Source organism: Scomber japonicus, chromosome 12, assembly GCF_027409825.1.
Source record: "Scomber japonicus isolate fScoJap1 chromosome 12, fScoJap1.pri, whole genome shotgun sequence".
Classification (NCBI taxonomy): domain Eukaryota; kingdom Metazoa; phylum Chordata; class Actinopteri; order Scombriformes; family Scombridae; genus Scomber; species Scomber japonicus.
In genome coordinates, this window is record NC_070589.1 from 25,030,389 (window position 1) to 25,054,323 (window position 23,935).

Sequence of the window (23,935 nt, forward strand, 5' to 3'; positions counted from 1 at the left end):
AATACTGCACTTCACTGGAGAACTGGACTCTCTTGCCTTCTCCTTCTGAGAGCTTTCTTTCTCTTGCATTTTTTACATCGGCTACTTCCTCTTCCAAAGTGAGCTCTTTGGTCTCCTCCTCACCGCGTTCCTCCTCTTCACAATCTCTGATGTAAGCAGGAGCGACAGTAAATCTGAAATCATAATTTCCTCCTTTTGACATCAGTGGCTTCTCCTCCATCATCGGTGCATCTTCTCCCTCCACATTTATTACTTCCACAAATCTCTTTTCTGCTGGAGCCTCTGGTACATGACTGCTGTCGGCCAGGCTCTTATCTAACCCTGACATTGTTGCTACCGGCTGCATTTCTGCTACCAACTCCACAGATGCACACTGTTTTTGAACTTGTTTTATAGATGGAACAGAGTCAGAAATACCAGATTTTTCACAACTAACTGGTTTATCTCCTAAATTATTGCTGCTTCTATCCGCCTGTGACTCTACACCACAGTTCAGCCCCCCCTCTGCGGGCCCTGCTGTCATTGTTTTGACTGTGAGCTCTAGCTCTGCTGCTGTGGTGTGCACTGATTCGGCCATTGCAGCCTCTGTGGTCTGGATATTCACCGTAGGCCCTGTTGACTCGGCTGGCACTGCCTCTGTCTCCGTGGCAACCACCGCCTTCTCCTCCGGATCAGCTGATGCCTGTGAATGATAATTGTACCGTTACGTTATGTTTTTGCATGGCCATTACAAAATGATCCACACAATACATTGCAGTTTCAGATCACACCTGATAGAGGAAAAAGGTTACGTTGGTTATGTATTTTGAGACTTTCGCTGCATACAACCTGATTGAATTAATAAAGGGCATGTATTTAAAGTTAATTCAGGAGGACCAGAAAGGATTGGTCACCTTTTGAGAGGTGGGACTCAAAGAAGAGGAAACCCATCCCAGCGTAGACTGATGGGATGCAAGGATGGACAGACAAAAAGACAGAGAGAAAGGAAAAGAGAGGACAGTCAAAATGGACTCTAAGTCAACACCAAATAAGGGGCAATAAGAGAGGTGGAAAATGAAAAGTCTGAAAAGTATATATTGTATGGATTGTATGAAAAACCATTATGCAGCTCACTTAATCTGATCTGCTCACACTAATGCAGAGTTGAAGAAATCCTGAAACCTTAAACGAAACATCTATTGAGTTTTTTTCTGCAGCTGTATGCACCAGCAGCAAATTTCAGCTAAAACTGTTCCTCAAGAAGAGTCAAATCTCTTTTCAAATAGACCCATACAATTTTTTTCTGGACTTGTTACAGGGGCAGGAGGGGGGGGATTTTGGAGGATGAGGTGGGGAAAGCTGCAGCGGTGGCATTGAGCCAGAGCTATGAAGTCACCGCTTTCAGCCAACTGATAACAGAGCTGAAAAAAAGGAATGGTGCAGCTGAGCAAAAAAACAAACAAACAAAATAACAGTTAGAGGCCCCATTTCTTTCCTTATCAGCTGTGGGAGCCAGCTGCTAAGGCCAGTCAAACTGTTTTAGCTGTCAACAAACTCAAACACAAACTCAAAACAGTTGTATCAAAAAGAAGCAGCAGGCTTGATTGCAACAGAAACCGACGGTTTGGCAAGTGTGAGAGTAAACGTTGGGTGTTAAGGGACTGTTAGCCATGCACAGCACTTGATTACGTTGTTGTTAGACTCGTTTGGCTGCCGCTGGAGGGGAAGACAATGGGAATAGGCTGCGGGTGGTGGAGATGTGAGGGGAGGTAGCCAAAACGGAATTGTTGCTTTTAGTTTTCATACAGTACCACTGCTAAGGATGTTGTTGAAGATTCAGAAATGGTAATCTGATTCACGCTGGACTTTGACTGCTCAGTTTGGGCCTCTTCAAAGGTGAAGATTTCAGATTTCTGCGGTGGCTCCTCAGAAGTCTTCACCTCTTTGACTTCCTTTGTCAACACGCTGATGACCTCTGATGCTTCTGTCTTCACCACCTCTGAAATCCACGAAGCCATGGCCTTCTTAGGCGAGCCAGTACCTTTAATCTGAGTCTTGTCGTCAGTTTTTATATCAGTCTTCGGACTTGATGTCTTGACAACTATTGTTTTGGCTTCTATGACAACACTGGTGTCTTCTTTCAGATTTTTTTTGTCTTTAGAGGGAGACAGCAACTCACTCTCCTCATCTTCAGCCATTCCAGACACTAGAGGCTCTTCTTTCTCAACTAAAGTACACATCTCTTTGCCCTCTGTTTCCAGCTTGTCATCTGCCTCTTTTAAGATTATGAGCATCCCTTTCTTGTCAATGATGGCCTGGGACACTTCTTGTCTGACAGCTCCGGGGCTGACCTTCAGCATCGACTTCTCAGACGCCTCCTCCTGGGAGTCCGGGGTTTTCTCCTCCACCTCCCTGAGGGTGCCGTCCATGAAGACGTCGTCATCCATAGTGGTTGACAGGCTAATCCCGTGTGGCCCTGAGGAGGTGGCCCCATCTGTTACGGTACTATCCACCACGTATTTCACCAGATATCCTGCCGCCTGGGGAGACACTTGGCTTATTGAAAACGGATCGTTCAAGTTAATACACAGAAGGCATCCGACAGCCAATATAGTGTGAGAATAAGCTCTTGAGACAATTAATCTACAAATTACACACACAGACTGAGCTCCATAAGTACTTGGACAGAGATGCACTGTTTGGATGTAGCTTAGCTCTGAAACAGATTTTCTCTGCAAAGATATTTTAGTGCTGTCTGTTATGGCAGATATAAAAATATATATTGATGTCTGAAATAATATGACCACCTGGTAATATTAGATATTGACTAATAAAAAGGTGGCTCCTTTACTAAGAATATTGTGTAACTTTACATGATAAAAATGTTGTTTTGCTGCACTTATCAAGAGAGTTGTTCTTTTCCCCCCCCAGAAACAATGACTGCACAACTAAGAACTAGAACTACAATTTCCATTTCCAAGAGATAAGAAAAAGGAAAGATAAAGGCAAGAAAAAGAGTAAGAGCCGAAATACCGCAGAGTGTCCCAGTGTCCACGCACGTCTGGAGCTAGGTAAATACAAAAGAGCAACACACAACACCACACGAACAAAAAAACTGACTTTTAAATGTGTTAAACAAGCAAGACGTAGGTTACCTGAGTGGTTTTAGGTTCCACCTCCTCCTTTGTCTCATTACCCGCAGGCTGCTCATCTTCAATCTGCAGGAGAAAGTAAATAAAATAAGACAAAAAGGTCGCACAGAGTGAGACAGATACAAGAAAGGACAGATATCCAGTGTGATCTGGATCCCAGAGCTCCACCAGAGGATCGTCTTTTCATTTCAGCCAGTCAGACATGTTTGATGTCAGTGATTAGTCCTCAGAGACTGTAATCAGTGCCGCTCGTTTGTCCTGCGTGACTTCGTCAGATTATGTTGCGTAACACAAAAGAAATTTTTTCTTAACTCAAGCATGTAATATCACTGAGAACAACAATCATACTACTGATTAATAACTGAAACAACCATTACTGAGACAAATTCATGTTATTGAATCTCTGATGAGATATAATGAAGAGATAAGGAGATGGTAGCAAAGACAGACACACTCGATGGATTTAACGTGCAACTTTATTCGCGCAGTAACTCTGAATGACTCTACAGATTAATTTCCTCTATCAAAGCGCATATATTCTCCGTTAATATGCACTGAATCAATTTACTACATAAAATATACTGCTCCAGACTCATTTGGATGGAGAAAATATGGCTCTATAGCTATTGTGAATATTGAATTTACTGCACTACAACTCATTACACAGAAACACTCCTTGGATTGATGCCTATAATCCTCTGTGATGTCATGCTTCACACACACATGCCGTCATTAATCTGCTGTGGACTTCAGCTTACGTCCTGCGGCTCCAGCGGCTCTATCATTGGTGGTTCGTCTGCTCTGGGTGAGTGCGCGGGGGACGAGGAGAGTCTCTTCTCCCATTCTGTCAAGCCTGGCACGTGGGCGTCTGTCTCCAGGAAGGAGCGCTTCAGTTCGCTGATGTTGGTCTGATGTTTGACCATCTCTGCCGGAGGCTCGGTGTCCTACAGTAGCCGGTCAACCATGACACAAGGAGTTGAAGGACGGGAGCAGCGCGGAGGGAACGACGGCCATGCTTTTTGTACACAATGGTAGCTTGCATATCCAGTGAATTACAAAAATATGTTGGGTATAGCATAAATGCAGTTTTGAATAGGTCTGAGAACCAACATGTAAAAGGTTACAGACCTAAATAAACTACATTTAGGTGCTTCCTTATTTTTATTGTTCACAGTTCTGTTTAGGAGGCTGTGCAGGCTACCTGTGCACCAGTATGAATTTCGCACATACACCACATACTACAGCACAACAGCAAACGGGTAACACCCACATAACGGCTGTAGTAACGTCAACAGAAACTCGTGCTTAAATGCTGAAAAGAGCATTTAGGACGAGCATGTAAGTAAATGGTCGCATGCACTGATTTACAGATTTAGTTTGACAGCATCAGTTAAGTACAACACTCCCAAGTCTCGTTAGAGTTCTACAAACAGCGAGTTATTTTCTGTTGCTTTATTTCTTACAAAAAATAATTTGGATGCTCACAGCAAAAACTCTGTTAGAAAATATGTGTTACTATGACTCCAATTCACACACACACAATTATAAAAAAACACTATATAAAACTGAAGGAGATATACTAGCAGGTTAGATATATTTGTTATCAGTCCTGTTAGGACTCTTTATACTCTTAATACCAAAAGCACCTGCATGCACATTTCAGGCATGCATTTTGTTTTCTTACCAACCTCTAGCATCAGATTACTATGCTTGATAAAAACGTTTTCCCCTTTTACTCGTCTTATGAAACTATACTGTAAAGACAAAAAAAGGGAGAGCATTTATAGTTAAAAGGTGCTATGCTGTGTTAAATTTGAACTCTTGTTAGGAGGAATTGGGAGATTTGTCCTATCGTATGTCTGTGACATGACATGATGGCCACTGAGAAGTCACTAGAAGTCCAAGAATGGATGGAAATAAACAAATAAACAAGATTTTAAAACTGAAATCCTGTTGCAGAAGGAAAAGAAATCTAAACATGACTCCAACATTTACAAGCAAAAGCACTTGAGAAATGATGTGGAATGGCACATTTAGAAGCAGCGAAAGCTTTGCGGCAGCAGTCTGTGAAGTGAATTCAGGCAAGACTGAATGGACATCCTGGTGTGTGTGTGTGTGTGTGTGTGTGTGTGATAGTGAGCGTGCCAACAGCAGCAGCAGCCAAGCCAAAGACGAGGTGACGGCACGAAGTGACTGATGGTTGATGTCTGAGTGGCTCAGTGCATCTGGTGGTGGTGTGATGCACTGAGCAGGGCCACAAAGCGTGCCCAGTGTACCTGAGTCCGCATCTCAGAGTCGTCATCGGCTTCCGACTGACAGCGAGTAAAAAGAGGAAAGCACAGAGACAGTGTGAGACAAGGACAAAGAGGAAAGGGGCCATTAAAGAGATGAGATGTGGAGGAGGGTAAATCAGGTGAAGGGAAAGAGAAAGCGAGCAAAAAGGAGGGCAAGCAGAGATATAAGAGTCAGAGATGATGGTGGTTGAAAAGTTAAAGAAGAAAGTTACAGAAATTGGGATTAGACCGGAGAAAAAGACATATTGATATGGAGGAAATTACAGACAGGGTGGCAGAATAGAAAACCTGTATCAGAAAAGTACTGTGTAAAAAGTCTAAAAGGTCATCAGTGTGCAATACATGCATCACATGCAGAACTTCAAGTGCATAAATTGTCCCTAACATTATGATGGGCATTAAACCTACAGTATGATTCAGCGAGATTTTATTTCCCTTTTCCGTCACTACTTCTTTCATGCCTTAAACACTGCAGCTTTCCTCGATGTACAAACCTCTGTGGCAGTCATCTCTCCGTCAAAGGCAAAGTCGGTTTGTTCGCTGTCAGTCTGGTTTGTCAAACAGACCGAAACCGTTCCGAGCGGCAAGCAAGAAAATGAGAAAACCCAACTTGTAAACCTTCGAAAATGCATTTCTCATCAACAGAGATTTCTTCGCAATCACAAAAATGGAACGAATGGAAATGCACTGGCTGTTTTCGGTAAGCTACACATTATCAGACAACACTACAGATTAGGTTCGCAAAAATAACAACACAAAGAGAGAGAGAGAGAGAGAGAAGAAAAAAAAAAGCAAATGAAAAGTAAGCAAGCAAAAACAGACTCAGAGGAAGTTGAAACCTTCGGTCAGTCACTTTGGAATTTAAGCTCAATATGAAATTAGCTTTGGATTTGGAAAGGCTAAAATCTATTAGTTTATTTGAATCCAGTCTGGGTAAAAACATGTTGTTTGTGTTGTCACTGTGCAAACATATAACACTTGATACTAATAATTTAATTTGATAAACAGTAACCTGACTTTCAGGCCCTCCCCCCTCCTCTTCATGCACGTTGACACTAGGGATGATCTTGATGCATTTAGCCGTCTCTCTGCATTACATTACACTGATCATTTGGGATTCAAAAAGGGTGTTACTTGAGGCAGAAAGAAAAAAAAATCACATCTTGGCACTCTACAGTAAGCTGTAAGCTGCTTTTACCCCTCAAATAGAGATGCAGAGAGACGGAGTGCTTTAGAAGAATATGGATGTGTTTGCATGCAGCTGGTCTTGTAGCATTCACTGTCTACAGTAATGAATGTTGATGGGTTTATACTGAGATGGGTTAGGCACAAAGCTGTCGTTTAAAAATGGGATTTGGTGAAAGATTAGTGACTAAATGAAAAGAGGTGACTTCTATAATTCTTCATGATCTCCAGTAAACATGCTAAATCAAATATTTGCATGATGAACTGCGGTGCTTTACACTGCGGCATGACAGTGATATTATTTTATGGTAATTTGTTAGTGATGCTGCTTAAAGCTTATATGCAGATGTGGTTAATAAAAGGTTAAAAAAAGTCAAATTTCGAAACCCATGTGAGTAAATAGTCCCCCCAAAACGTGCTGACTGTTTGTGTCTAACCCTCTCATGAAGGTGAAGTAAATGCAAGCTAATCAAATATGAAACGGTGAGACTTGCAGGTTCATCTCTGTGTACTTGTGATGCTGATGAGGATGAAGTCTACGGGATGAGAGTGTGACCGGGCAGAGATGAGGTTCTGAAAGTAGGTGAACTGACAAGACACTGGGACAGACACAAGTCTCCAGGTCGGCTCTGGACTGGTGAAACAGCAGAGCGAGATACAGGACAGGATAAAGTGGAGTTAACCATTATAATGATTCTAAACCAGAGGCGGGTACTGGAACATACAGGCGTACACACACACACCTCCTCTTCCTCTGAACTGTCATGGTCATGGTAGCCCTGGGCTATGGAGGCGGTCAGGGAGGCTGCCTTGGGCTCCAGGTAGCAGAGGCACAGCGCCAGGGGGAAGGAGAGGGTGAGGGCGTATGGAACGGAGAAGGACGTGGTGAGCAGGAAGAAAAAGATGAAGAGGAAGCAGGGGATGAGTGAAGGAGACTTAATGGGCAGGAAGTTATGTGCGCACTCTGGGAGAAAGCGCATCTCTGACAGATCGGGGAAGGTGATGTAGCCGTCCTCATCCAGGATGGAGGACAGGTCAGGCAAGTGCAGGGAGAAGGAGAAAAGTGTGCCGCCGCGGCTCTTGCCCTGCTCCAGCCTCTGTTTGCGGGCCGTGAGCAGCAGCGCCTGCTCCTCCAGCAGGGCGGCCTTTCGATCGGCGCGGGCTTGCCGCCGGCGGCAGCCAACGATGCTCTTGGCTGGACTAACTGATGAGGCCCGTTTACGCGCGTTCTCCCTGCGCCTTCGCCGCACTTTAGTTGACGAGACAGGAGATGAAGGGAGTGAGAGCTCAGAACGGAGGGGGTCGGTTGTATATACACTAGGGGAGCACTGATGTAGGGAAAATGTCAATGAAAAGGATGACGTGTGTGTAAATGGAGAGGAGCGAAGGGGAAAGGGGCGAATACGCATGAGCACACACGAGTATAGTGTAGGGTCAAAGGAAGGACAAGAAAAGAAAAGCTAATTAGTAAAGCGCACATAAGATGAAAAGCACTCAGGCCTAGTCTATTGCAGTGGGTTAAGCTGAAAGCAACTCTGATATTTTTTTTATCAGCCATTAAGAAGTCCATTAAAAAAAAAAAAAAAACGAAATCAAAACTAAAAATCACAAAACGGACTTAAAAGATAAAGTTGCAGCAGCTTCTAAGAAACACGATCCGTTTTTGTCAACAATCCAAAGGCATATTTCTGAAAATTACCTCTAAAGCTCTTTGACAAAAGAAAACACACACACACAGAAGAAACAATGAAAGCCTCCCAAAGCTTCTTTTATCCACATGAAATGCAGCTGTGACTGCACTGACGGTGTCCAGCGGTGTACCTTTGTGTCTTGTCTGAGCGGTGTTGTGGCAGCAGGCTCCGGCGTCTCTGCTGCGTCCATCTGGGCATCCTCCTGCTCCGCCTTCTCTTCCTCTGCCTTCTTCTCTGTCGTTACCGTGGTGATGATGTCTCCCTTGGCAATGACTTTGGCTGCCCCGTCGGCAGAACTGTCCTTCATGAGAGTCTCATGGTTCTCCATGATTGGTGCTGGAAAAGCAGAGGACAAAGATGGATATGATGGACTGGAGTCAGTGTCAGTTTATGGACAGTAAGAGAAACGACTTTGATAATCAACAGGGAAAATATGAGCAGTGCAATAAAGAGTATGATTTGTTTGTGCACATTTTTTGTTATGATACCCATATCCGTTATTGTGCTACTCAAATGTGCCAGGAATTCGTCAGTAGCTTTGCCAACAACACTTTTTTCCCCATAAAATAAAACAGGAACCAAACACTAACCTGCTTTTAGTTTTTTCCGCCCAACAGTTCAGAAATGACTTCTGAGTAAAACCAGCTGAGCACTTTCTGTTTTCATATTTTAAGTTAGGAATCTAATACATGACACAATTATGCCAAAAGGGGGGCTGCTAAAATTATAATCCTGCTTAAAATATACTGGATAAATAAACAGGAGTCCATGTTTGACAGTATTTTAACTTGTGTGACACTTGTGGCCATTAATCATAACCCTTAAGTGCTCCTCACCTCCATCTAAGCTGCGGGACATGTTGTAGCGTTTGCTGGAGGAGCGTTCGAACAGCGGAGCAGGTCTGATGATCTGAGAGCTGGCCCTGCGGGTCTGAGCCTGCGTTCTGCCGCTGTAGCGAAACTTGGAGCCGAGGCTGAGGAACTTCTTCGGAGGAGCCTCTGGGGATACGAGCCTGCCACAGGTTACAGACGCTCGCATTAATCAAACCAGAAATAAAACACAGATTTAAGCTATGCGCTACAAAACATTAGAACTCCTTCTCATTTGAATACTCTCTTGAGAGCCCCGAGGCTTGGCTCACTACTTGAAAGAACACAGGAGACAATTTTCTGCTTTAAGACATTTTTGCTTGTTGTCCAAATGGCAACAACGACTAACAGTCTCATCACTGTTTCTATTTCCCTACAAAGAACTCATGTAAAGTAATTACTAGTAAACTTGTGTTTACATGGCTGGGATGAGTATGATCACTTAACAACAACTAGTGTTTGTGATTTGAAGGAAATTAGATTATTTTCTTTAGTTTGACAAGTTGGACATACTATATCTTTTTAAAGTCTGCCTACATCTGCTTGGAAACGTTTTTCCTGTAAACGCTTCTCTCTTGTTTCTTACCTGAAGAAGGTATGGTGTTCGACACAGACCTTCCACAGCCGTTTGGCAGCGCGATGATTTGGAAGCTTGAAACCGATTGTGCTTTCAAACTGCTCGAACTGCAACAGAAACAAATGATGTCAGATCCACTGAATACTTCTCAACTTTGTCTGACCTTGTTTACTGATCTATTGTTTACCTCTCTTTTATTAATAAGCATTTCAATGATTTAATGGTTGTTATGTAATTTTCTAAAATAGCTTTGCTTTTCCAAAACTGCATAACTTTAGTTTTTTTAACATTATATAAATACTGATGTCACAATGTCCCGCCCTTTCTCCAAATCTCTTTAGTCTTCATTTGATATTTATATTTTCTTTCATGGAACAGCTAAACATTAAACACTTTCACACTGCCTAAAGAAAACGCAGCCTGCATCACAGTTTCAGATTGTCAGGGTGAATGTAATGAAAATTTGGAAAATCTATTTTCCTTCCCACCATGAATAAAATACTGAAGCTCAGATGCTGTTTTCAACCAACAGCAATAATTTGGAGGCATGGTGCACTTCGTTAGAGGCAGATTTGGCTACAATACAACTGGATACAACTAAAAGGAAATCAAACCCGCAAGGAAATGAGTTTTAAAGCTAATACACAACACCAAAAAAAATGCTTTCATTAGCAAATTGACACCAATCCAGCCCATCAACTTGAGACGTTCCCAAAAATAAATATAAGTAAGGATTTTTAAAGAAATATGACTGTTACTGTTCTCACCTCGCCGGGCCGGATTTTGATGTAGAAGTTGTTCCTCTTGTAGGAGATCTTGAGTATTTTGGGCCAGGCGAACCTGTTGATCCGCAACCTGTCTCTGTAGATGAGGAGGCCACTTGCACAAACTCCCAACATAATCTCCACTCCCTCAGAGTCCTGAGGACGAGACACACACCAGGAGACGACAGAAAAAGAAAAAAAAAGTCAATAATTAGTTTAATGAAACTCCTTCGTGAAGTGTTACTTTTGTCCTTGTGACTGAGCACGACAACACTCTTTGGTTTTGTGTGCTGCACAACTTAAACTTCATAAAACTATACAGCACAATCTGTTATGAGGGGTGTTCAGGAGTCTGTGCACAGGAGGATAAAGAAGATTTGAGCAGAGCCCAATTTGAGATAATGACAGGGTAAAGCAGGCAGGTGGAGAGTGGAATCAGGCATATGGTAATCTTATCTTCTATATGCAGCTTGCGGTGCCGTTGAATAATGACTCGAGGAGCACTGAATGGCAAAAGCAACAGTGAAGTCTCAGGGGGGGAAAACGGTGGATGAAGCACGAAATGATGCTCTTCACTGCACAAAGCCTGAGATGAGCAGGTGAAACCAATAATGACAATTTGACAGGGGAGTGCTGATCCAAAGCAGGAAGAACCAGACTTAAGTTACAGTAGGATGTTTAAATGACAACTTTATACGTAAACCATGCACAAGTATGCAACCACACACACACACACACACGCACTCATGAAAACGCACACGCACACACATATATATGTACACTCAGGTAAGCACATGGAAGGCAGCCTCTTACCTCTCCCTCAGCTGGAGCCAAGCATTCATAGAGACTCCCTACCAACTTTGCATTTAATGAGAGAGGAGAGAAGACAAAAGAGGGATGCTGGTCTGATGTGCACATTTTTTCCTTAATATAAAAACGATGACTCACATATCCACCAACGAGCATTGATGTTTGCTCATTTTGATCAAGGCCACTTCCTCATCTCTGTCATCTCCTCCATTCTGATGGGGTTAAATCTGCGAGGGCAATATCCTCTCCATCGCTCACATCTACACCCATTTTTTTTTTTAACTTTCAAAGCATTTTGATAACAGATTCATATCAAGACTGATGAGTGTAATTTGCCTTCGTGATGACAGTGGTCCTGCTGTTGTAATCCAGTTTTTTTCTTTACTGTACTGTGCCTGTGCTCTAATGTCGCGTTTGATCCCAGCTGGTCGGCGGATTACAAATGGCAAGAAAATCATTCAAATCAAGCTGGGCTCCAGACAACCCTCCACCCCACGCTCCCCCATCTCCACCCTTTCAAATTCACAGAGGAAGCAGTGACATAATGACAGTCAATCAGCGGTGCAGCAGTGGCATGTTCAACTGAGGCATTACTGTAGCAGCCATGATGTTTTGTGAAGCAGTGGTGTTGTGGAAGCAAGCGTCACTACTGATTGCGTGAGTGGAATATGCTTAAAAGAGAATACAGACTTTTATATTTAAAGTATCACCTGCACATTTAATACATCTTTAAGACGCCCACCAATTCTCGAGTCATGAGAGACATACTAGTTCATAGATTCATTTTTAAAAATTACAAGCAATAGTAGTGTATTAGTAGGACTACTTTGTTGTTTTGGGAAATACCCTTACCCCTTTAAAACCACCACCATTTTCTTTTTACTTCAGCCTTTGTGCTGATTTAACAAACTAAATATAATTTGTCAATAATGGATCATTACAGGTGGGTGGATTTTGTTTCCAGTGTTTACTCTCAGCCAAGCAAACCCGCGGATGGCTGCAGCTTCATATTTAACCAACATGAAAGTGGTTTCATTCGGCTCTTCCACCTCACAGTGATAAGTGAATAAAGTGAATAAGAGCATTTCCCAAACTGTAATAGATGAGTGATGAAAAGTTTTTAACCAATCTAGGACTCTACAGCTGAGATGAGCTGTCTCCATTTACATTTTGTATACTAATAAAAAATCTGTTGCAAATTATAGTTTGACTTGAGATCATAAATTTAAAAGGGTTAATATATTTTTTAAAGACTTGTTACCTTAGCGTGGTGAAGGTCCACACCGTACATGGACAGCTTCTTAGCATTTTCCAGGAAGTGAATCTCTGCTTCAGCTGGTGTCATCCCCCTGATTGGACAGGACGCAACAGATCAGACATGCAGGGTCATCAAGCAGGTATAGCAAAGGGAGGTTTGATGCTTCCCGATCAATGTGAATATAAACACTGGGGAAGTAAAACTGATACCAATAAGAACTAAAACAGACATAATGCAGAGCGTGACTGTATACAAGATTCTGCAAAACGATACATGTTTGTTCTAATGGTTGTTTTTATGTGTGCTTTTAGCTGAACCTCAACAGAGTACCATGAGTGCATCAATTTTTAGCACAGATAGCCTTTAGAGAGAATCTAATCCTGTCACTGCCACAGTCTTGCTCCACCCATTGAGCTAGACAGGACCGCATTAAATTACTCACAAATCATTGTAATACAGAGAGAATGGGAGGCTCAGACAAAGGACAGCCAGCTAGATCCATTTATAGGAAAACATAAATCAAATGTCTGGAGACATGTTGCCTTTCCGAACGGATTATTATCCTAGATCTTATACATTCACTCAACCTGCCTGAACTACTGACTTGTCAGATTCAGGCTTAAGTGAATAGATGCACATCTGGAAAATAAAAAACTACAACTGTAATATTAAAACTGAATATTTTCATCAGAAATAATCCCAAACATATAGCTGTGAGTTTGTTTTCATTAAGAGGAAAATATTTTAAGGCACTTAAATAACTATAAATGGCTGGTGCTAAGAGGCTATTTCCTTGAATTTTAAGATAATTTTAATTCTGGATTGTGTTTTTTTTACTAACTTGCACATGCATTTTTTTAACGTAAAATAATATATTCCTCTATTAGTCCCACAGTGGGGGACATTTACAACATTTATCAAGATTAACACTGATTATCATATTTTATTCACGTCTTATTGTTGCTCTGCATGTTTGCATGTGTCAAAAAATGGTTACAATCCGCATTGCTTGGTTCGTGTTTCATTGCCTTCCCTTGCTTGCAATGCCACATGTACTGAATAGTGGACACTGTTGCTATTTCCTATTGCTCTGCATGGCTTGTACATTGCCTTGAGAACTAATTTTGTTGCTACTGTTTTTATGGCATCTCGTTGTGTACTGTCTGTAACTGTTAACCACCATTTAATCTGTTTCAGAACATCTTGCCAAAGAACTGCATTTGAAAAGCAGCCAGCCTGCTCACGAGTGTTTTCTTTTAAAAAACTAATGAAATGAAAAATTTAATTTAAACTGAGCAGATCCAAAGCAGTTTGATCCAAATCATAATCATCAATCTAAAAAAGCTCTATGTATTGTGACTGATTGCTAATTTCAAAAAAGCATATTTTTGTCAATAAAGGTGCTACTTTCAAGAGCTTCCAGTTTATGTATTCTCTGGGCTTTATTCATTCTTTATATTGGGCAGCTGTATGTATGATGATTGTCTTCTCTACAGCATAAAAGAGTTTTAGACATGACACTCAGACTAACTTGTAGGTCTTGTGGAGTTCCATGACTTTCTCCTCTAGCTCTTTGGTCTGGTTAGGTGCGAAGCGCAGTTCGCTGATGTACTCGCTGCCCAGTTCCTCGGGGTCGTAGTCTCCAAGTTCAGATTGCACTGTGTACGAGCCCAGGACTGTGTGAGTGGCAAAGGAACAGGGCAGACGGCCTGAAACCACATCATCTCTCAGCTGCAGGCACAGATAGTACCTAAAAGGGCGGGGGAAGAGACATTAAAAAACAATCGAGTCATTTGGATTTTCTTTCTTATTTCTTTGAAAGCTTTTTGAGGGTTTGTAATATAACTTTATCTGTTTCATCTTTTTTTTTTAGGCATTCCAAACCAATAGAGCCACCCCAAGTCCACCGTAACAGTTTAACATGTTCAAACATGAAAGAAGCAAATGCCTGCCAATGATCACAAAGCAATCAGCCTAAATTAATGCCAACTCACCTTGTGATATCCTCGGTGAGCTGGGCGGGGTCTGGAGGGTAAAACTTTACGTTGAAAGCAAAGTTCCAGGGACCAGCTGCGACATAGAGAGAACATTAAATTATCAAAAGCAGCTTTCTATAACTGCATACACTTCATTTAGCCGTTTAAAAGAAGGAATACTCAGAATACTTGAGTGGCTTTATTAGATTACTGTACTTACTCCTGATCTGCTTCTTCATCTCCTTGGTAGGGTCCAGCCAATTCTACGACAAACAACCACACACAGAAAACATAAATCATCACTGATTTTCAAAATTTCTGGCCTGTTTCTGGCCTTAAAATCCAAGAAATTCAATTAAACATTTGCATATATCTGATTGTTTCCCAACTCTGCTTCATACTTTGACAATTCTATTGTTATTCATCTAGTGTGTAATTTAACATTTGTTATTATATTATTTTCCGTTACCTTTTGATTCTCTACATCTCTGTATGTGATGCCGTAGTAGTCCTTCTCCAGTAGATTGAGGTGATCACATACTTTATCAAACAGCTCGTGGCCCCTGGCTCGTTTCTGTGAGGGGGAAATAAATAAATAAATATATGAATAAAATACATAAATAAAAATACTTATTCAACACAGTTATCTGATAGGTACACTACAACTGGTAAGGTGGTCATTCTTCCTTCCTGTGATCAAGCAACTATTATTTAAAAGGTTTAAATAATAAAATAATAGATATTTTCCATGTGTCATTTATAATTGTTGGATTTTAGCACCTTGTAAATGGATGATCTGAAATTATAGAGAGGATGTTATAGGAAGTCACATATGTGTGCTCCATGTACACTATATTGAATAATTTACCAACACATAATTAAATTAAAATGAAATGAAACAAGAAAACACGGCCATGCAAACAAAATGTAACATTCTCAGGCTCAGGCTGTGTGTGATACTTTGGGATTATACTCCTCCCTTTTTGCCTTTCTTCTCTTTTTAATTAAATTAAGATAATTAAATAGAAATGACTCAACGTCAAAACTCTGTTCTGTACAACAGCAACATTAAATTAGTATTTTTTTTCCAGTTAGAGAAACATCATGATGATGCAGCACATTACATTAGCCTCATCTAACCCTCGTAGTATTGCAGCGACACTCACCCAGCTAGATCACACTGGATCAATTCCTCTATAAAAAGCACCATAGTATAAATACGGATTCAAATTCTGAGCCCAAGGTGAACATCGGCTATCTGAGGGCGATCGATGGCACATCTCTGCCTGAGTGCCGGATGTCATCAGCTGGAGCGCAGTCATCTGCCCACTGGAGGAGGCTGGACTACACTGACTCATTTGACCAGCTCAGATGGGATATTTTAAGGCTTGGGTTGTCACAACACAGACGCCTCCAGCCTGCACAGAGCTAAAGCCAGCTCTTCATGTGTAGATGTGCTGAAAAACCACTGCCACAGTCTATTCTAGCAGCAGGACTAATCAAACCAATAACACGCTCTGTGCATTAATATAATACACATGGAGACCTGGCACGTGTACACAAGTAGTAGCAACAAGGACACATGTATGTGTTTAAGCATCCAGGCAAACACTTGAAGCTTCCACACATCCTGTTAATGTAAACTCTGGAGTGTGCAGTAGGTTGGTGATTTTAACAGAGCAATAAAGCCGATGGTGGCAGAGTTAATCCCACCAGAACATCTCTGAGGGAATTAGCAGAGTCTTGTCAGACTGCCGCTCCCTTGCTGTGACAGTAGCTTCTCAACGAACACTTAACCCTGGCTTTACTGTCAGATCCTCCACACACACAAGGAAGGCTCTAAACTGCAAACCTCTTTTTAGGATTAATCCCATTTTTGCCAAACAAATATAAAAAATTGCAAAACTGTGAGCTGAAGATGACGCCGGCTGATCTGGCTTGTGTTTTGGCAGACAGTGTTTTTGGAGATTCATGTATTATATGAAGGAACTGGCACTTGTATTGAAAAGATACTGCATGCATTTCCATGAACACTGGAGGTAGGAAAATATGTGCATCTAAACTTGAAGTATTTACAGTATTTATTTAAAACTATATTCATCATTTACAATATTAAGACAATATGATGTGACACCTCCCTCCTCCTCTGAGACCTAACACCCTCTAAAGTGAAGGGGAGGAGGTTCAGCAGTTTCACGTCGCAGAAAATGATAGAGAACCATTAGTGAGGACATTTTTCCCTCGGGGAGGAAATTGAGTTGAGCCGGAAAACTACAAGGTCAGGAGGATAAAAATGTCAAATCTTGACATTCTGGACTGGTTTCAAATGGGATTGGGAGGAGGAAGGAGGACTCCCTGGCAACTATCTGAGGATCCTCTGACCTCAATTGCATCACCGAGTGAAACACCATAAGCTAACTTGGCTTGTGTCGGCTGTGTTTCACTCTTAGCTGCTAGGACTCAACCAGCTATTATTTATCCACCTATCTTGTTTTCTATTGCCTTTTATTCAAGTTCGAGTTTGTGTTAGTGACTACTGTATAAAATGTGCACAATATCTGTAAAGGTTTGTTGCTACTATGATTACAGGTATTGTTGACCCAGCAGCAGGATTCAGGTGTGACTCATGACTACTGTGTCACTGCTGTACCAATTAGCACCACTTGGTTGTGTACGATAGCGGTCTGAAAAGGTGCCTGATTGTGTGAGCACCATATGGAGCAGCAGAAGAGACTGCCATCTCTGGGCAGTGCTGTGCTACTTAAAGTCAACAGGCTTGCTAAAGTGTTCCCAGTGGACCTGCAATTAACTATAATTTAAAATTGATTGGTATTTTTGGTTGATTAATCAATTAACTCAATAAAATGTCAGCATATAATGAGCAATTTCCATACGTGATTTCCAAGTGATGATTTAAAATTGCTCTTATCAGATAAAATATTCAAATTATAATGATGAGAAGACTGGAAAAAGCTAATTCTTATATTTGAGCAGTTGGAACCAACAAGTGTTTTAATATTTGCTTGATAAATTACTTAAAAAATAATATCTTATAAAAATTATTGCTGCTTAATTGTTTCAGCACCAGCATCAGCTCACTAGGCTAAATTGTAAAATGTGTGTGAGGCCCTGATTGGACATTTCAGTGTTTTAGACAGGTAACTCCTAATGATTTCAGCATGTTTCTTATTATTTATTTCTTTGCTCACATTTCCTCTGATACACTCCAATCTAATCTAAAATCAGCTGTAAGTGCTCCTCATCTAGTGTGTGTCGGTGTTGGGGGGGCGGGAGGGGGTGTGTGTGTGTGGACAGAGATTACAGGATAGTCAACAGATGGGACGTGGTCATTCAATACACTGCATGGTCACAAATACACACTAACCCTAACCCACACCATAGCAGTGATGTTTACAAGAGTTGGACACTACCACAGATTAGTCTAATTAATTACATAAGTATAAATCACTTGAGGTTTAAATGGGGTCCCACTAAATTAAATGATAATTAGGAAAGTTGTTGTGGATGCAGTGAACACTCAACTTTAGGGTATGTAATGTAATGTAGATTACATGCCATAGTCCTTATCATATATTGTACATTTTCAGTATATTCACTTAGATAACTGCAGAATCAAACTTCTAGATTAAAAAATTAGCATGTTTTTGTGTTTTTCAACTGAAGCTACAGCAGGTTTTAATTATGTGATTTAATTATTTTTGGGATAAATGAGTATGCTCTTATGCATATAATATGCAAGGTATGTGAAACTCATTATCTCTTAGGTTTAAATCTTAATGTACTGTCAGTTCAGTTCTTTCAGAGCATGGCTGCATCACTTGGAGGAATGCTTTTAAATAATCATCAGTGCAGAAATAAATTCAGAGTCTGTCTCAAGGGTCCACACTGACGCCCATTTTCAGATCGCTGTCCTGAAGAATCCTTCCAGTCTCGCGGTGGGACACTGAGTAATCATGCCAACACACAGAGTCAATGACACTGATTCCCTCCAACAAATGCTCCTATTTCACGGTCTGAACCCTTCATCTCACCACCACCACCACCACCTCCAAAAACAGTCGGCTAATCCCTCCATCCAAGCCCCTGGTGGGGAGGAATCTGCTCAAAGGAGATTTGGGGAGAAGGAGGAGGGTCTGGTACTCCCCATGCTGCCTGCACACATTTTTTGGGAATGTACAAAGTTGAAAGGCTCCAAAGTTTGAGAAAAGGCTCAACTTTGTATTGTTAGGCAAGAAAATATGTAAGGGGTGAAATGTCAAAAGAGTTCACTATTTAGATTTATTCCTGAATTTATAATGTTGAAAAGAGAAAGAATGATTGTTTAAAAGGCAGAAAGCAGCTATTATACTGCTGAGCTTCTACACTACAACTTGGACTCCACTCTCATCTGTGGGTTTATTTCTACCAAGTGGACATTTAGGAGTTTTAGCTCATAAGAGTTATTGTTCCTCTCAAGCTTCCACAGTGCTACTAACCTACTAACCGAAGACTTATGAAACAGCTTCATCCTGGGAGTTTATTTTGGCCGATTAAATGAAGACATTAAGTTCTTCGACATGGTCCAGCCGAGAACATAATGAATCAATCCCACACCTCGCCCTCCTCTCTCATTCTAACGCTTTATGATTAACAACTCGCGCTGTATTTCTCCTCTTCGCGAAACATCCCATTACCATATTTAATTTTTCCACATTATGATAAAAGCGACACTGCGAGGGTAGTTGGTGCTACGAGCTTTACATTTACAACACAAAGACACGTGTTTTTCACTGATTACTGCCTCTCTTTTCTTCACAGGGTTTATTTCTGGATGGTGGGTGAGCTTTGAAGTAAGAACTAAAAAAACATATAAAAATCATCTTATGAATTTTCTTTTTTTTTTCCTTCTCACGACTACGTAGAGAAGCTTTGGAGCAACAAAAACAAATCCTACAAAGCAATTTGACATAATGCAAATGTAAATGTGCCGTGAAATCCCTGCTTCTAAGAAGGCGTTGTCAAAATAGCACATTTTGATTTTATGTTTGTTAAAAAAAGACCAAATATCTCAAGATTAATACACAGAGAAATCCAGAACACAGCGCAAGTCTTAAAATCAGGAAAGGTGGGATGGTTTTTTTTGTTTGAATAAGTTAATGCAGCGATAAAAGCTGCCGTGACCATAATTGTAATGTTTGGGAACCGACGCATAGATTATACCACGTTGCATTTTTTGTTTCTAAAAATGAAAATAATGTTCTGCTCCAAACTGATAGCAAAGAGTAGGCAGACTCCTTCTCAATCTCTGGTTTTACTTTACTAGCAAATATTATAAATGCATTCAGATTAAGTAAGCCAACAAGAAATTAGAATAATATATTTAATTGTACTATTTGCAAATTTAAAAACAGTTTTAACCTGAATGTAAAGGCCTTACCAGGTTCAGGGAACCAAAACCAAAATGTATTTAGTTTACTGTCAAATCAGATGAAGAAAAGCTGAACATCCAAACAGTTGAGAAGCTAAAACTAGAGAAGCTTTGGTGTTTTTGCCCGTAAAATAACTTGAAGAATGAATATCAACATTATTGGAGATTCATTTTCTACTGAATGACTTCTGGATTAATTGCTTTTTACTCAATAACTGATGTTAAATTCTACAGGCAGCATCTTTAAAATTGACCTCTGCTCCACTGGAACGTTAAAAACTAAAATAAAATTTTGTGCATGAAAAATGACACCAGGTTCCTGTTTCCACATCACCACCACACCTACAGGGTCTCACCTCCACATTGAGTGTGTAGTCGGAGCCGTCCAGCAGTGTCACCTTGCACTGCATGATTTTCACCTTCTTCACTCCTCTCAAAGGAGACCTGGAGAGACGACTGGTGGACGACCTGTGGGATACCTGGTCCTCTTCCTGCTGCTCCTGAGAACACAAAAACAAGTGGTATGAATGATGAGCTATATATTCTAATTATATATAAACCATTGTGCTTCCTGCATGCTTTTGTCTTTGCAATGTATGTGAGGACTTGTTTTCCTTTATAGTAAGCTATTAAGTTGCTCTGCATTTTTATGACTATAAAGTCCTGTACATTCATTCATTCATTTAACTGGATGACCGAAGGCATCCTGATACACAATATGATCATTTTAGACTGAAAAAGGGATCCAGGAATTAAAAATACATTCTGCTCACCCAACTGTCTCCCCGGCCCTACAGCTCAGTTACTTAATGTAGCTGTCTTTGACAAAACCAGCAGTTCTGTCACATGTCTAAAACCTATAAATAGAGACTGAGACCCTGCGTGAATGTAATAAGGTCCCACTGAGAAGAGCTAGAGGTGCACCGCCATTTTGTCTTAAATAGAGAAAATCCAATTTTCCACCTCGCTGAAAACAAAGCTCTTCCTGAGTGACTTTCTGCTGTAAGAGAGGCCTTTGGCTCCGAGACATTTTTCCTTCTTTTAAGTGGATTTAATGCCCCTTTTTAATCTTATATTAAATATTTCTTATCTGGTTCTTCAAGCTACATTTATCACATTGTTCGTGTCTACTGTAGCCCTTGTCGACATATTTAAGTGCTTCACCACACCAGAAAATGAACACCTTAATATCACCTTTAGAGAACATGAAAGTGACAGCATAATCTTTTAGATTTTAGATTTGATGTAGTAAAGAGTTTTCAAAATAAAATACCAAAGCCTGCAGATTAGTTCTAACAGATCGAGACAGACACTACAGATGTCTGAAATCACAGTAGATGAGATGTAAATGTGGGCCGCCCGCTTCATTCATGAGTGCACTGTGGTGGGGCATGGGTCTCACAGGAAAGGCTGACAGTGTCGTATCAGAGTGGTGCGATTTCTCTCAGCCTTGCTCTTGGCGATTCACACAGCTCTGACAATGGCAGCGCGTGTGTCATGATCAGGGCTGCGCAATGTGGCTGAATGCACAGTTGAATGTTTTAAAAAATAGCAAATGTGAATGAAAGAAATAGAGAAAATCAATTAACTGCCAACTTTTTTTTGATAATCTATTAATTGTTTGGAGTCATTATTCAGGAAAAAAAACATTGTTGACTGTTGTTAGGGACAAAAGAAGACATGTAGGGATATCATTGTGTGCTTTGGGAAACAGTGATTTTACCTTTTTATAGGTCAAACAACTAATTGGTTAATCAAGAAATAAATGAAAAGAATAATTGCTAATGAAAAAAAAAAGTTAGTTGCAGCCCTAAAGTTAAATTTAAGAGCTCATTAGATGCAACATGGTATAATTAATTTAACAATACAAATGATGACATACAGTACATTATGAAACCGTCTGTAGACAAAATCAATACTTGAGCTGCTTAGGTCATGCTACATTACGCTTTATCACTAATGACAAAATGTGTCCTCTTTTGTTCTCTGTATCACCAGCTTGGACTTCCATACAGACATAAAGAGATAATCATCTGATTATATTAATCTGTAAAGCATCTAAATTACCTCATATCTCTTCTCTCATTTTAATATCTCTACTACAGAAACATAATCCAGTGAGAATTTAACTTTATCTTGTATCTAATATCTAATATGTGCGCACTAATGTTAGCAGAGCTGGTGTTTGGTACTATGTACCTTTTACAGAGAGATGAAAACTGCCCTTAAAATGGACTCTTCCATACCACCAAGAGATTTTAAAGCTTTATTATCTAATTTTGTGACGCTTGTAACTGTTTTTATTCATTCTTTTGTCTATTGTCATTGTCTGATTTTGTATATAAATGTTTCTTGTTCTCAGGTCTCTCAGATCATAATCTCAATGAGACAACGAGATTAAATTAAAAACATATATTATATTTTACTCATCAAGGTACTTTATCATATTGATGCAGAAATTCTGACAAAGATTCATTTCTATCATCTCAAGCTTATGTATCATGACCTTTCTCAACCCAATGCAGCTTTGTCAATTCACATTAAGACATTTAATATTTCATTATGATTTTTGCAACATTGCCGAGCCCAGGACATAATGAATATTTCTGCTGCTCTCCCATTAAACTCCATTATGATCCAAATATACAGTCATGCTCTGTTTCCTCTCCTCATCAAACACCGTATTTCCATACTTCAGTTTTGCACATTGTGATAAAAGCCACACTGCTGGGTCGGAGGGCTTGTGAACCTGTGCACACTCAAATTGCAGTTATGTGCTCAAACACACGGTGGATCATAAGAAGCCAAAACAAATCTCAGAGTCAACTCCACTTTTTTCTGCATGTCTACGTCTTGGCTGTGGCGACTTTGACCTTTTGGCTCTTTAATATTATCTGCTTGTAAAATGACAGAAATCTACAGGTTTGAAATAAATCTGCTTTTGCAGTTATTTTAAATTCTCAGGTAGGACTGTCAGCTAGTACATGCCAAAGATGTTAAAATAATGAGTCAGGACAGCTCAGAGCTAATCCCCACACTAATGCAGTCTGAGAACTTTTGTACACTGAAAATCATTCAAACATCTTTCAACCTTTGTTCATTTGGACATCTTAGCTTGTGCAGATGAAAAACACACACATGAAAAGGGGGTTTCAAATCTGCTGAGGTGAGTTAACAACCTATTTCTGTAACTCTTTGTGTCACAACTGGTTTAGTGTGACTTCAAGCTTGTGCATAAACATCAAATGCGAGTAATTTGTTTTAAAACCGAGCCTGGAACTATGCCAGTAACCTATTTCTGACAGCCAAAGCTGCTTAAATTATAGACAAAATGTGTATGCGTGTATAGCTAGTCATATTATTTTCCCTACAAATAACAATTGAGTAAATAAGCAGGAATCAGACTGAGACAGTTCCCCTGCAGCTTGGAAGCACTGGAAATTCAATCTGTGGATTGATTAGTGAGTCCAGAAAGTTGTTTAGGCCGAAATCTGCATACAAGCACCTCAGTGTTCAGATAACGTTGGTGGCTACCTGGACTGTCTAATACATAAAAAGGACACAGGCTGCAGGCTTTTTCCAAAAATAAGAATCTAACTAAAAAGTGCTCTATACAAGAATATGAAAATAGTGGTTTGGTCCAGAATGTTGCAGGTACATGGTAGATGTTTTTCTTTATTAAAATTAGATCTGTAACTAATGAAAGTTAAGTATCAAAGTGGTGGGAATCTGAAAAATCTAATTCTGATATTAAAAAAAGCTTTGTTTTACACAAAAAGTGTTTTAATAGAAGCCTTCATCAAGGTCAAACAGAGTCAAACTTATCAGGCATTTTATTCTCCTAAACCCTTAAAAAGGACCAGTGTTTAGAATCTAGCAGTGAGGTTGTAGATTACCACTAATTTAATACCTCACCTTCCAAGTGTGTAGGAGAACCTACAGTGGCTGCAAA

The 23,935-nt window shown here is 40.3% G+C and overlaps 1 protein-coding gene across 1 annotated transcript in view; it reads right to left on the reverse strand.

The window, feature by feature from the left end:
* Nucleotides 1-23,935, reverse strand: part of epb41l3b (erythrocyte membrane protein band 4.1-like 3b) — a 38,052-nt gene that overhangs the window by 6,299 nt on the left and 7,818 nt on the right. Inside the window, exons 3-22 of the mRNA XM_053329855.1 lie at nt 20,340-20,483; nt 15,025-15,129; nt 14,776-14,818; nt 14,574-14,649; nt 14,111-14,329; nt 12,583-12,670; nt 11,325-11,369; nt 10,515-10,667; nt 9,757-9,854; nt 9,138-9,313; nt 8,432-8,637; nt 7,354-7,938; nt 5,920-5,973; nt 5,408-5,443; nt 4,820-4,885; nt 3,890-4,075; nt 3,135-3,197; nt 1,791-2,519; nt 894-941; nt 605-682 (exon numbers count right to left, since the gene is read on the reverse strand). Of these exons, the coding sequence (XP_053185830.1) occupies nt 605-682; nt 894-941; nt 1,791-2,519; nt 3,135-3,197; nt 3,890-4,075; nt 4,820-4,885; nt 5,408-5,443; nt 5,920-5,973; nt 7,354-7,938; nt 8,432-8,637; nt 9,138-9,313; nt 9,757-9,854; nt 10,515-10,667; nt 11,325-11,369; nt 12,583-12,670; nt 14,111-14,329; nt 14,574-14,649; nt 14,776-14,818; nt 15,025-15,129; nt 20,340-20,483 (3,198 nt within the window). The remainder of the gene's footprint in view (nt 1-604; nt 683-893; nt 942-1,790; nt 2,520-3,134; nt 3,198-3,889; nt 4,076-4,819; nt 4,886-5,407; nt 5,444-5,919; nt 5,974-7,353; nt 7,939-8,431; nt 8,638-9,137; nt 9,314-9,756; nt 9,855-10,514; nt 10,668-11,324; nt 11,370-12,582; nt 12,671-14,110; nt 14,330-14,573; nt 14,650-14,775; nt 14,819-15,024; nt 15,130-20,339; nt 20,484-23,935) is intronic.